The sequence below is a fragment of the Ambystoma mexicanum genome, chromosome 12 (genome assembly GCF_040938575.1).
Source record: "Ambystoma mexicanum isolate Mex_15411 chromosome 12, UKY_AmexF1_1, whole genome shotgun sequence".
NCBI lineage: Eukaryota > Metazoa > Chordata > Amphibia > Caudata > Ambystomatidae > Ambystoma > Ambystoma mexicanum.
In genome coordinates this window covers 490,163,954-490,177,395 of record NC_090936.1, presented here as the reverse complement: position 1 = coordinate 490,177,395, position 13,442 = coordinate 490,163,954, and the positions used below count along the sequence as shown (strand labels likewise).

At 43.0% G+C, this 13,442-nt stretch overlaps 1 protein-coding gene across 3 annotated transcripts in view; it reads right to left on the bottom strand.

The window, feature by feature from the left end:
- The window catches only part of SLC13A4 (solute carrier family 13 member 4), a 344,476-nt gene extending 340,458 nt beyond the window's left edge, over positions 1–4,018 (bottom strand). For all 3 annotated transcript variants that reach the window (XM_069628767.1, XM_069628768.1, XM_069628769.1), the window contains exon 1: positions 3,814–4,018. In XM_069628767.1, coding sequence (XP_069484868.1) covers positions 3,814–3,912 — 99 coding nt within the window. In that variant the 5' untranslated portion in view covers positions 3,913–4,018. The remainder of the gene's footprint in view (positions 1–3,813) is intronic.
- Between the last annotated feature and the right edge of the window lie 9,424 nt (positions 4,019–13,442).

The following is a 13,442-nucleotide window of genomic DNA, read 5'->3' as shown; positions in this document are numbered from 1 at the left end:
TTCACCATTGTTTATATCTGGTGCTTATTTCCTGCGCCCAAAAAGTCAGAGGATATAAAAACAAATGAGAAAACCAGGGGCTCGGCACCTTATGCTAAAAAGTGCCCTGTGCATCTCTTGGGTCCCTGCGAATGATGCACTGGCCAAACGCCTGATATTAATCTACTACATTTTCCAGCACCCACGTTGGTACTGGGAGTGCATTTTACTACGATGGGACCTTTTATAGATTGTCATGGCGAAATGGTTTAAAAATAGGAATATGCATTTGTCTCCCTCTTTAAGCTCTCATAAGCAAGCAACACAGCAATGGCCCATACTGCTGCAGTTCCAATGTAAAACACAATCACAGAAGGTTCCAGGTTGCCCACTCTGCACACTGCACAATCTCCAATGCCTGTTTTAATTAGAGATTTCACACATTTAAAAGTGCTTTCCCATTGTGAAACGAAAATCACCATGTGGCAGTTTGTAAGCGCTGCACCCAGATTGCAGGTTTGAATAAGTGAGCAGAGTAATTTTATTTCATTTGAATGTTTGTGCACCACTGATCCTACCCTTAGCATCCCGGAGCGCCTTAAAAAGTTCACAAGATATACAGGGAGGAAGTGAATAGAAGTTACTATATTTTCTGGACAGGATAGGACGATTCGCATAGACGGGGTGGCAGGGAAGGTGGTGTGGCTGGATTAAGTTTGAAGAAGGAGGTCTTTTTTTGGAATGTGATGATGGAGGGTGTGACATGATAGGAAGATTCGCATGTACAGGGGTTGGCAAGGAAGGCGGTGTGGCTGGATTTGGTGTGAAGAAAGAGGTATGTTTTGAGTTTTTGGGGAAAGTGATGATGGGGGTGTGACAGGATAGGAAGATTCGTATAGACAGGGGTTGGCAGGGAAGGTGGTGTGGCTGAAATATCTGTGAAAAATGAGGTATGTTTTGAGGTTTTTGGAAAGTGATGATGGAGGGTGTGACAGGATAGGACGTTTTGCAAAGATGGAGGTTGGTAGGGACGGTGATGTGGCTGGATTAAGTGTGAAGAAAGAGGTATGTTTTTAGTTTTTTTTTTAGATGATGGAGGGTGTTAACGGATAGGACGATTCGCATAGACGGGTTGGCAGGGAAGGCAGTGTGACTGGATTAGGTGTGAAGAAATGTATGTTTTGAGGTTTTTTGGAAAGTGATGATGGAGGGTGTGACAGGATAGGAAGAAACATATAAACAGTGGTTGGCAGGGAAGTTGGTGTGGCTGGATTAGGTGTGAAGAAAGAGGTATGTTTTGAGTTTTTTGGAAAGTGATGATGGAGGGTGTGACAGGGTAGGAAGATTCATATAGCTAGGGGTTGGCAGGAAAGGTGGCGTGGTTGGATTAGGTATGAAGAAAGAGGTATGTTTTGAGGTTTTTGGAAAGTGATGATGGAGGGTGTGATAGGATAGGAACTTTTGCATAGATGAGGGTTGGTACAGAAGATGATGTGGCTGGATTAGGTGTGAAGAAAGAGGTATGTTTTGAGTTTTTTTTTAAAGGTATGATGGAGGGTGTGACAGGATAGCAAGATTCCAATGGACAGGGGTTGCCAGGGATGGTGGTGTGTCTGTATTAGGTGTGAAGAAAGAGGCATGTTTTGAGTTTTTCTAGAAAGTGATGATGGATGGTGTGAGAGGATAGGAAAATTCGCATAGGCAGGGGTTGACAGGGAAGGTTGTTTGGCTAGATTAGGTGTGAAGAAAGAGTTATGCTTTGAGTTTTTTTGGAAAGTGTATAGGGAGGGTGTGGCAGGATAGAAGGAGTCGCATAGACAGGAGTTGGCAGGGAAGGTGGTGTGGCTGGGTAAGATGTATATAAAAATGTATTTATTTGGGAAAGTGATGATGGAGAGTGTGGCAGGATAGAAGGAGTCGCATAGACAGGAGTTGGCAGGGAAGGTGGTGTGGCTGGATAAGATGTAAATAAAAATGTGTTTATTTGGGAAAGTGATGATGGAGAGTGTGGTGCAGATGTGGAGTGGAAGGCAATCAACGCTCTGTGTGCCCAGTGGGTGAAGGCTAGTTTTTGTGTGCACAATAGTTTGCAGAGTGGAATGCGTAGGAGGGATGGGGAAAGGAATGTGCAAATACTGATGCTTTTTCTGAATATGGTGTCTATTTTTAAGTAAGTAAATTCTGGTGCATCCCCTCCACTTGAGTTACTTGTTTTTTTTTGTTTTTTTAAATTATTGAATGATTCAGTTTAATGCTAAACTTTTTCACTCGTATTCACATTAATTCCCAATTAAATCATTATTGTATACGTATTAAAAGCAAAACATTAAGATTTGAAGTTATGTCCTTGTCATGTGTTAAAAAGGTATTTCCACTGTATGTTTGTTCTGACCACATGAAGATCACTATATTTTTATTCCATTGTTTGTGTTGTTAATATCAGTTCCCAAAATTGAATAATTGTGTAGATCAATTTCCTGGGCGTTCCTAACAGTTTACTTGACCAGCGTTCTTTCGGTTCTAATAAAATAGATTGTCTCGGCCACATGTTCACGAGGAGCTGTCTTTTACTTGCCAAAGTCGGGCACTTAGTGCCAACCAACCTTTTAATTTGCACCCAAATATACTTTGCTATAAACAGGATCCATGGCAAGCAAGACACCTTGAGCCAGGGCTTACATTTTAATGTGCATGCTGGGACTTGTAGGCCCTTTATGTAATCTATAAAAAGAAACACCAGGAGCCATGAAAGTAACTGTAAAAATTAGCAAGTGCAAAGCAAAATCGGCTAAACGACGCAGTGATGCAATACGACGGAAATTGTCAATACCCACACATGTTTTAACGGGGCAAATATGGTTCTACATAGAATCACCTGCCCTTGAGTGAAAGCAACAGTTTGCAAAGGAGAAATTCCAATTGGGAAATGTTTTCTTATTCATAAAATACTTCAAGAATATCAGACCCGCGGGATACAGATGGTTGATTATTAAACTCAGAAAATGAGAAACCGAGTGATTACACATCCATTGACTATAATGTTGTAAGGGCTCCCTATCATGCAAGTCTTTCCGGGGTTCAAGCACGCTACCTCGACGTGTTGACCGACAGTTCAAGCACAATCCATCTTCAGGGCTCCTGCAGTGTGATGCAGTGGTGTGCGTGCACGCTCTTTCCACAGGCTATTCTCTGGGCCAAGCATGCTACCATCCTATTGCTTTGTGGCCAAGCACCACCACCATTACAGGGCATCCCCGGGCTCATTTATGCCATCTCGATGGGTTGCAACCTCCAAAGGCAGCTTGTGGTTCCAGCTCACCCCCTTTGCAAGGACACAAGCAACAGGTGTGCAAGATTAGAGAGGAGTTCTACCAGGAGTAGAGCTCTCAGAGAGAAGTGTGCAAGATTAGAGAGGAGGTCTACCCCGAGTACAGCTCTCAGAGAGAAGTGTGCGAGATTAGAGAGGAGTTCTACCAGGAGTAGAGCTGTCAGAGAGAAGCCTGAGAGCTGACGGCTCAGCTTCTAATTCCTCCCACTTCAGCTGCATTGCAAGGCACCGTGGCACCTTCTGCCTTACGCAATCATCAGTCAATTTGCTGTCATGTGTACATTGCTATGGCAGGAGATTGTAAAACAGAGCAGATGAATCTGCAGCAGTTCACCTTTGAAAATATAGTCACTCATTCACTCATTGGCTTACTCACTGGCTCACTAACTGGCCTCAGTGACAGTGAGGAGCTGGGAGATGACCTCAGGAACTACTGCCCTAACCTGAAAACAGAATGGTTAGCATTAGATGCGCCCCCTCCCCCAACCTGTTGGCTCTGTACTTACACTGCTCGTGTTCAGAAGAGGAAGTGGGAGGAGTATGAGTGGAATAAGGACCACCAGCAGCAGGTTTCGGGTCTTCATGAGCTTCTGGAGCGCTGCCATCTCCTGAGGTGGTCTTGAGGGGGACGGTTATTCCCCTTCTCTGGAGGGCTCTCCCTCCTTCAGCAGTGCGTCTGAGTCTCTTCAGCTTTCCAGCTGTTCCCCTTACATTAGTCAGACCACATGATGCCAACTACTAATCCCCTTTCTGTTTCCACTCTCGGATTAATTTTGGGCCTTTGGCATCATAACGTGTTTTGCAGCCCAGCAATGACCCTGCTCACCTCTTTAATTCTAAATTAATGAAGCCAAGGTGTGCCATTCTCAGCTCAGGACTGCGCCCAGCCGATGTTCCTGGTCAGTCTGCTGTACTTTCGGAAGGCATAGAATGCCCGCTCATTGTTTGGAGAACCAGACCCACTACACGCACAGCAACCCCCTTCTAGCCTTGCGTTGGGACAGATTGACATCCGGCTGCAACACCTTTTTTGAGATCTCATTCTTTACAGCAAAGAAGCTGCAAAGACTTACAAAAGGGCCGCACTTCTCCCACCTGTATTGCCCTCGCATTTAATGTTCTCATTCACTTTAGCCTTCCCACTATAAGAGATCCGAATGATTGCTTGAACTATGGGCACATGTTCTACAGAATACTCAACTTTCCCATTGCAAAATACAACATAGTTTCCAACCTGGGCTTTTGGATAGCCCAGGGGCAACGTGCCCGTGTTGGAAGCAAGACAACACGGAGCTCCACAGGTTCGATCCCCGTGTCCGTGATTAGAAACCTCTGGGTATCAAGCACGTAATAAATAACCTGGGTATTAAGTGCATTATAAATAACCTATCATATCATAACCACAGGGAGAGGGGGAGCGGAAGGGCAATGAGAATGTGGTGGCATTTCTTGCTTTATTTAGTGCAGTGTTGAAAAGTGACCCTCCCACTTGAAATCACTCCAAGGCACACTGGGAATACATCCAAAATAGTCAATACTCTTATTACAATGGGCCTCATTATAAGTAAGCCAGCCTAGAAATAAAGGTGCCGGTAACAATGTTACAAAACCCTTTCTGGACCGGCTCACGAAGCACTGGTACCCTTACTTACAGTGCCACTGCTTCAGGGTTCTCATTCCCGTGGAGTCCTATGGAAATCCACGGGAATGGGAAATGACTGTTCCTCTGCCGCATGTGATATCGCGGTCGCACTGGGATGTCATGTGGTGGAAACATTAAGGCAAGGTTGCTGAAAGGCCGCTGGTAGTACTGGCGGCCTGTCGGCAACCTCGTAATGACGACCAGTGCGTGCTAGTCAGGCTCTCATTTTGAGGTGGCTGGTGCGGAATTAATGTTGCTGGTGAGATGCCAGGAATTACCGCCAGATAAGAGCTGGAGGTAATTGCGGCACCGTACCAGCAAAAATCATTGGTATTACCGGTGCCGATGAGACCAGCAAATCCCCATGGGGGTCCAATGGGACTGCATGGAATGGGGATTTGACACTGTCACCAGCACTCATAATCTGGCGATAATATCGCCGTACTAAGGGAATTACCTTTGCCAGTATCCTGGCAGAATTGCTACCAGGATGCCAGCAAACTTGTAGTGAACGTAGCATACGTGGATTACATTTCATAAATCAGGATCTACTTGGCTACTTCCGTTTGGGAGCCACAGACAAAAAGAATTTGAAATCATGCAATATGGGTGTGTTATTTATCTGAAAAAGTATTCGAGCCAAACTCAAATCTCTCTAATTTTAGCAAGCTCAAGCAAGTCAGACCTCTCATTCCCGTGGAGTCCCATAGTTGTAAACGGTGCTGGTGCTTCAGTGATTTTTCTGCTGGTAGGGACGTGAACTACCGACAGGTCAGGCCTTCCAGTAGTTAACAGCCCCTACCAGTAGACTCGGAGTGACCCGTTCCGGAAAAAGTGCCTGTAACAGTTATCACCAGCACTTTTTGCCAGACTGGGCCAGTCATAATGAGGGCCATAGTGTTTGTTGTGGGAACAGAAAATCACAGTGTCTGACAATGAGGAACATCTTTTTTTATGTGACAGAGCATTAAATCACAAGGACCGATATTGAAAAAGGAAAAGCTATGTTTATTTATTTTAACAGCCGTATACATTTTATCAACATATGTTATGACCAGGGACGAAGTCAACCGTAGTCGTCACAGGAGGCACCAGTTATATAGTAATATACCAAATTTCAATAACAATAAATAGCACCTTGCACATTGTGAGAAAGACAAGAAGATAGAGATAGAAAAGAATGGCAGAGTTAGGCCGAGGTTCAGGATAGACAGCTTGTCAATGAATTTTGAATGGGGTTTAATTTTGGGCATAATTCACAACAGGGGTCTTTTCATATATTTATATTTACTAAATCCGTAAACCAGGAGTAAAGTGTAGGAGTAGCGGAGTGCATCTAGTATTTGGAAACATTCTTCCAGCGATTAGGCAAGCCAAGGGTACAAATCCCCAAAAAGGCTTTGGCAAGGAACAGGAATATACCAATGAACATAGGAGAAGGTCGATGGGAAGGTCTATTTGATGAATCCTGCATTACCTGGCTCCAGAAAGGGGCAATCTGAGGGCCGGCCCAAGACAGGGGTAAAAAATCAGCATTGCTATTCTTACACTCTGAGCAAGCCTCAGAACCTGTTGGTTCAAATGTTTTAATTTACTAGTGAGTATAATATGTCTGGTGCAGATAGTTGACCTCTAAAAATTGGTCTTGGATGTTTACAGCGATGCACGTCATCTTCTCACATAGCTACCTTCACTAAACATCATCAATATTCATTTAAAATGCTATTTCACAGTTGTGTTTAGATACATGTGATTGGTTGTCACGGAATTGCATTAATATTTTGTATAGGGGAGATATAATTTTCCTGGAGGGCTCTTGGGAAATGTAGGCAATTTAGCGGCTACTTCCCACCTTAGCCCAGAGAACAGTAATGAATTCATCATTAATGAACAAATCATCTAATGTTGCTATATTTAACTTCAGCAGTTGGTGGGTAAGTGCTTGCTCATGTGTGCTGAGTAGGCTCAGTGTCCTGTTTAAAAACAATGTGGGGTTCATACAGTATCAGTAGGCAATGTAGCTTGCGAAGTCAATTACACGCCCATATGGTCACGTTCACTGGGTCGAGCATGTTGTTTGTAATGTGTGGCTTTCAAAGCAAGGTTGACTCCAGGTAGTGCCGATATTCTCTCAAATTACTTATGCTGACACCGAGAGGGATTTACAAACCAGTTGATGCAGTGGTGAACTTGGGCCCCTAGATAATACACCATGAAGTCTGGAACATCTAGACTTCTGCAATTCCTTGGGGATGTCAATGTATCCCAGCTTGCTCTGCCTGTCTACCTGCCCAAATCAGAGTAAGAAGAAGTGGCCTAACTTCCTTAAAAAAACGACATAGGGAGCCTCATGGGAATGTTCTTAAACAGATGCAAAACATGAGAAGGGGTACCATTTTTATGAGCGTGGTCCTATTCATGAGAGAATTTGGGAGTCTGGTCCACTGCGCTATTCTTGCTCTTTTCGACTACGGAAAAAGTGCATAAATAGTACCATCCAGAACTGACTCTCGCCATGGCATCTGGCTCCCAAATACCTAATTTTGGAACCCGCTGGTGGCGTAGCGAATGCGTAAATGGGAATATGTCTGAATTTGACCAGTTAATTCACACACGTTTTCACCTCTTCAATTATGAGGGCTAGGCTAGTTTCAGGGTTTTGCACATATAAATAGTTGGTCGTCAGCGTATAGTGAGGTCAGCACCTTTTTAGACTAAAGAAAAAGCCCCTTGTCCACATGATTTTCCTGCAAGGCATAGGAAAAGGAGGAAGGTTGAGGGAGAACATAGATAAAATAAGATTCTTAAAAATTGTTAATTATAAAAAAGCAGGACAGTGAAGACTGAGAGAATTATAAACGAAGGAATAAAGAGAAGATTATTGTGTAGATTTGAAAATTGCTTAAAGAATTGCTTTGGTAAATGGACGGTGATTCATCGTGCTTGCCCAAATTGATTATTGTGGTATAATTAATTAAAGTAATAGCAGAATAAAAGGTCTGGTACTTATTGACAGTTAAAAATGACTTGTCATCATGGACGATACTCCTCTTTTACATTTGTACAAAACATTGCAGAGGTACATACCTAAGATCAGGAAATATCATGCTGAATGGGTAAGGGGTACGACTGACACAATGTTTATGCCTGGGCCTCAAGAGGGTTCCCTATCAAGAACAGAATTACAACATATGACAGCATACTTACATGCTGTGTACACATTCTAGAGCTATGGAAAATTTATCAGATTGAGAGAGAAGACCCATCCAAGAGGGAGTGGATGCTTAATCAGCATGAGGGAGAGGGCAAAGCACCCTCGGCTCCTCTTTCTCCTTCTGAAGACAAGAGTACAGACACTGAGAAACAGGGATTCTATAATTTGAAGGAGGTAAAAGCAACAGCAGGGCATATTAATCTGATAAATGCACCCCGCTTATAGTAGTGACGATAGTATGGAAGAAAGTAAGACTAAAGAACGCAACTACATGATCAGACGGAGTGAAAGTGAGGATCGTAACGAGAAAAGGAATAAAATGATAGAAATAGAAGATGAGGCCAAGAGACAAAAAGGAGATAAAGACAAAGCCAGTGAAGTGACAATTGTACAGAATGAGTGGATGGGAGGACAAATATTACTCAAATTAGATGGTTATCAACGAAGTTAAAGAAAGAGAAGAAAGAAAGGAACAGGAAAGAAAGGAAAAAGAGCGAGAAAGGGCATACAAAGATGAGGAGGAAAATGAGAGGAAGTGAAAGGAAAAATGAAGAAGGTATGGTGAGCAGATAAAAGAGAAAGAGAAAAGATGGGGGAAAATTAAAATTGAGGAAATTGAAATACAGAGATTGAAAGAAAGAAGGTTGCAAAGAAGGTGAGAGGAAGAAGAGAAGAGGGAGATGAGAAGACAGGAAGAGGAAGAACAAAAGGAAATGAGAATATGTAGACGACAAAGGGAAAATGAAATAGATCATCTCATTAACAGATGTGTAATACCAGTCGGAGAACGAGAACGATGGGAGGAAGAGAGAAGGTCATAACAGCCCTGCAGGGAACTGCATGACATACCTAGAGTACCGACATGGGCTGATCAGCATGAGGCAGAAGGTATAGGGAAAAGGATTGGGAAATTATACAGACAGATAAGGGAAAAAGATGGTTACAAGACCAGAGGGAGTATCAAAGGATTTCCACTGAGAGAAACGTGAGATAGATCAGATGACGTAATGATGGACAAACAGAACGCTGTCCATATGCAGACTAGATCTTGATGACAAGGAAAGGGATAACAGCCATACCAGTTGGGGTATGATGATGTCAGACAAAGAAAGGGACGAAAACGAGAGAGCGTGAGGAGACGGCATGTGTGGCGATTCGATAGATCCAGACATAGGAAAAGGGGTAAAGTGGTCAGATTTAGAAGAGCCGGAAATAAAAACACCAGAACCTAGATCACAAGGATGAACGTAAAGTGTAGGGAAAATGTCCCCGCCTTATGTAAGTAGATTGAGGTAATTGCCAGGATGAAGATGAACGGGTGAAACTCGTCCTACTTGGAAGTCAAGGAGCGTAGGTGGATACGATTGTAGAGCAGAATTCACACAATTTCTGTTATAAGAGAAAGGGGGAGGATGACCAAAATATGTATTGTTACAGCAGATGGATAAAGATAATTTAAAATGTAAATCATCTAGTTTTGAGGAGCAGGTTTAATGGATTTATGAGTTAGAGAGAATGACAGCGGGAATGACATTAGCAGTGGGTGACATAAAATGCCCTAGCAGCTACCATAGGGGAGAGAGCAGACGTCATTTGGAGATGAGTGTTGATATCCGAGTGCGAAAGCACAAAACACGACACACGATGGAGCTCCGTAGGGCACATAGGGCACAGTATCCTGATACATCAGACATGATGGGATTATGACAAGGAAAATTGGAGAGGATGAAGATCCTGTTGCTAATATTCAGGAGATTCAAGAACATTGGCATCTTGGGACGAGGGAACCGTGGGATAAAATAGTTGCATTATTTTATCATATTTTATGTCAGGGACTGGCCGAGCCAGTGCAAAGGCAGATGAAAAAACAAGTAGGGATGGAAGCGAAACGATGGGCTGAAATACAGTTGACCATCATACATCATTGTCCATTGTTGTAAGAGAAGAATAAGAAAAAAGCTGAGAACAGGAAGCTTGAGGAAGCAAAGTTAGTTCCGAATATTTTTTAAATTTTACCATAGAAGGAGCAGTATTGACGAGCAGTGAAGGAGTGGTTACACACGAGTTACATCCTACACAGCTAATCAATGTAGGGTACCCAGTAGAACAGGGCAGGTAAAATGTTAAGCCACGTGGTAGAGGGAATGGACATAGAGGACGAGGAAGCAGATTTCAAAACTCTCAAGGGGGAGGAGGATTTAATGAAGGACAACCACCGCAATGCTGGAATTGTGGGAGAATGGGACATATGGCCTGCACATGTATAAGTAGAGGGGGCATGCAGCAGAACTGGCAAGCTCCAAGAGGGGGATGGGCTATTCTCCACAGTGTAGTACAGAACCACCAGAAAATTATGCCCAAGATCACACGCAGTATCAGACACGTTTGCCGCAAATAAAGCAAGCGCAGCAAGTTCCACTGCAATCACAGTCGCCACAAGGGCAACCACAGCAAGCGCTTATGCAAACACAACAAGTACAGACCCAACAGTACACTACGACACAGCAGGCGATGACACCACAATGGAATATGAATATAGGAGCTCCACAAACACCTACACCTAGGATACGGAGTGTGACAGTGGTCGGAGGAAATCCATTTACAGGTACACGGATGGTTTTATATCCACAATAGGAAAGCCCACAGAGCTACCTGATGTGCTCAGTACTTTCAGTAACACCAGACCCCCAAGATGAATCGAGGGTCAGAATAATGATAGGAGGCAAGACATTTGTTTTCTTGTAGATACTCGAACAACTCGTTCCTGTGTTTGATAGGGAAAATACCCAATGTCTGGCATTGCCATGAATGTGCAGGAATTTTCTGGGGCTTTGAGTTTAGTTCATTCTACTGATGAATTGCCAATTTCAATAGGAGATCATGATGTGTCTATGCCACTATTGCATTCTCGACAAACACCAGTTAACATATTAGGATGTGACTTGAGGAAAAAACTTAACATGATGATATCATTTACTGACAAAGACATCATATGCTCCACTGCAGGGATTCACTACAGGAATGTAAGAGAATGTATATAAGCATTTACAGGCCAAAGATCATTAAGAGGTGTCACCTTAAACCCAGAAGTTTTTTTGTATAGAGTAAACATTTTGTTGACATGGATTCCTGGATTGATAGGTAAATTGCTGATACCTGACACAGTTTTGTTTAGACCACAAATACGTATGGACGATGAGGCAGACAGGTTATTCCAATAGAACTAGAGGCAGCAGTAGTAAGAGAGGAAAGGTTGGTTGTTACTGGGACGGATGATGAAGGAAGAGCATGGAGAACAGTAATAGCTCTTGACGAAGGGTATAGACTGACAGACTTGACAGACGAAGAGTTGTTCACAGATGAGTATTCAGATGATGAACTAGCATTTTTCATAAGCATTACCTATTGGATAAAAGTTCTGAATGGGGAAATACCACAGAGAAAGGCATTGGTAAAAAATAAACCATCATTTTTCCAAGAAGATTTAGAAAAGGTGGCAAGCATCTTATAGACCAACAGTCCATATGATGTGGGTCTATTGAGTGGAGCAGGAACAGTTAAAAACAAGCTTAAGCCAGGAGAAATTTGACCATGAGTAAAACAGTACCCCATGTCCAGAGGAGCAGATGAAGGTATATTTGAAACCATTTCTGCTTTAGTACATCAGGGAATACTAGTACCGTCAGACTCCACATGTAACAAGGCTGTGTAGCCAGTAAAGAAATCAATGTGGGGTCATGGAGATTTATTCTGGATCCATACCCCCTAAACAATATTGTTGAACCAGAGTTTCCTCTGGTTCCAAATACAGCTACGATATTATGTAATATCCCAGCTACAGCTAAATATTTTACAGTAGTAGATTTAAAGAATGCTTTCTTTTTAATTCCCCTTCATGAGGACTCCCGAGATGTTACATCATATAGAAATCAGCAGTGGAAAAAATACAAGGTTACCACAGGGGTACTGTGAGTCCACATCCATCTTTAATAGGGTTCTTCAGATGGACTTAGGTAATGTGCAACTTGAGAGCACAATAATTCAGTACGTAGGTGACATATTAGTGTGCATCGAGACAGAAGAAAAATGCAGAGAAGACTCAGTCCAGTTAATGACAGTATGGGCCTGAAAAAGGATACAAAGTGGACAAAGTGAAATTAGAGCACTGTCGGGAAGACGTCCTATACATAGGACAGTTAACTTCTCAAGAAGAGAGAAATGTGACACTGGAGAGAGCAGAAGCAATCATGAAAACTGTCAAACCCAAGAAAATGCAGCAATTTTTAGGCCTATGAAATTATTGTAGGGCCTGGAATTTCGACTACAGCACATATATTAGAACACTTCTGAAAGGGCTTAAAGAAGCACAGATAGGTAAAGATGACATAACATGGACAGACGAGATGACACAAGGATTTGAAGAGTTGAAAAAGGGGATTCGTACAGCCCCTGTGTTAAGGATTCCAGATTATAACAAGGGGCTTTATTTGTTCTCGCATTCAAATGGAGTGTTAATGACAGCAGTCCTCACGCAGAAGACAACATTAGGACATGGACGTAAAACAGATTTTATACCCAGTAATGAGAGGGCATTACCCTTGCAAACAAGCATAAGTGCTCCTACTTTTTCCATTGAAAAAGCTGCAAGTATTATAATGGGGTGCTTAATGATGTTATTTGCGTGCATTCCCTATTCGCCATTTTAGAGAAACCTAAAAGCACATTGACTATGCAAAGAGCGTCAGGATATGAGGTGATTATTTCGAACACAACAATCAAAATTGTTAGATGTAGAGTAGTGAATCCAGTCACATTTGTAGCAGAACCAGTAGGAACGGGGGACTATGTACATGATTGCACAACGTACAATGGGGGTCATTCCGAGGTTGGAGGTAAGGGAAAAACGATGCCGGTAAAGGATTACCGGCATCACTTACTGCTACGGGCTATTCTGACCAACCAGACCGCTATAGCGGTCTAGGCGTGCACGCGACACACCATGCCGGCATCAGCAGCATGCCGTAAACCGGAGCTGATCACAAGTAATGCAGACATGCAAATAGCGGCCTCCTGAAGGCCGAAAAAGAGCTTACCGGCATGGTGTAAATACCGGCATCTCCGACAAGGTGTTAAGAACCCTGAGCAGTGTTTTCAAGTGCCACAGGTGCACACAATCAGCACAGGTGGAAGCAATGGAGTGAGGGCCAGTACAAAAGGAGCACACCCACACCCCCTCCCACACCAAGATGATACCAATAGTAGTAGCACATTACTAGAGC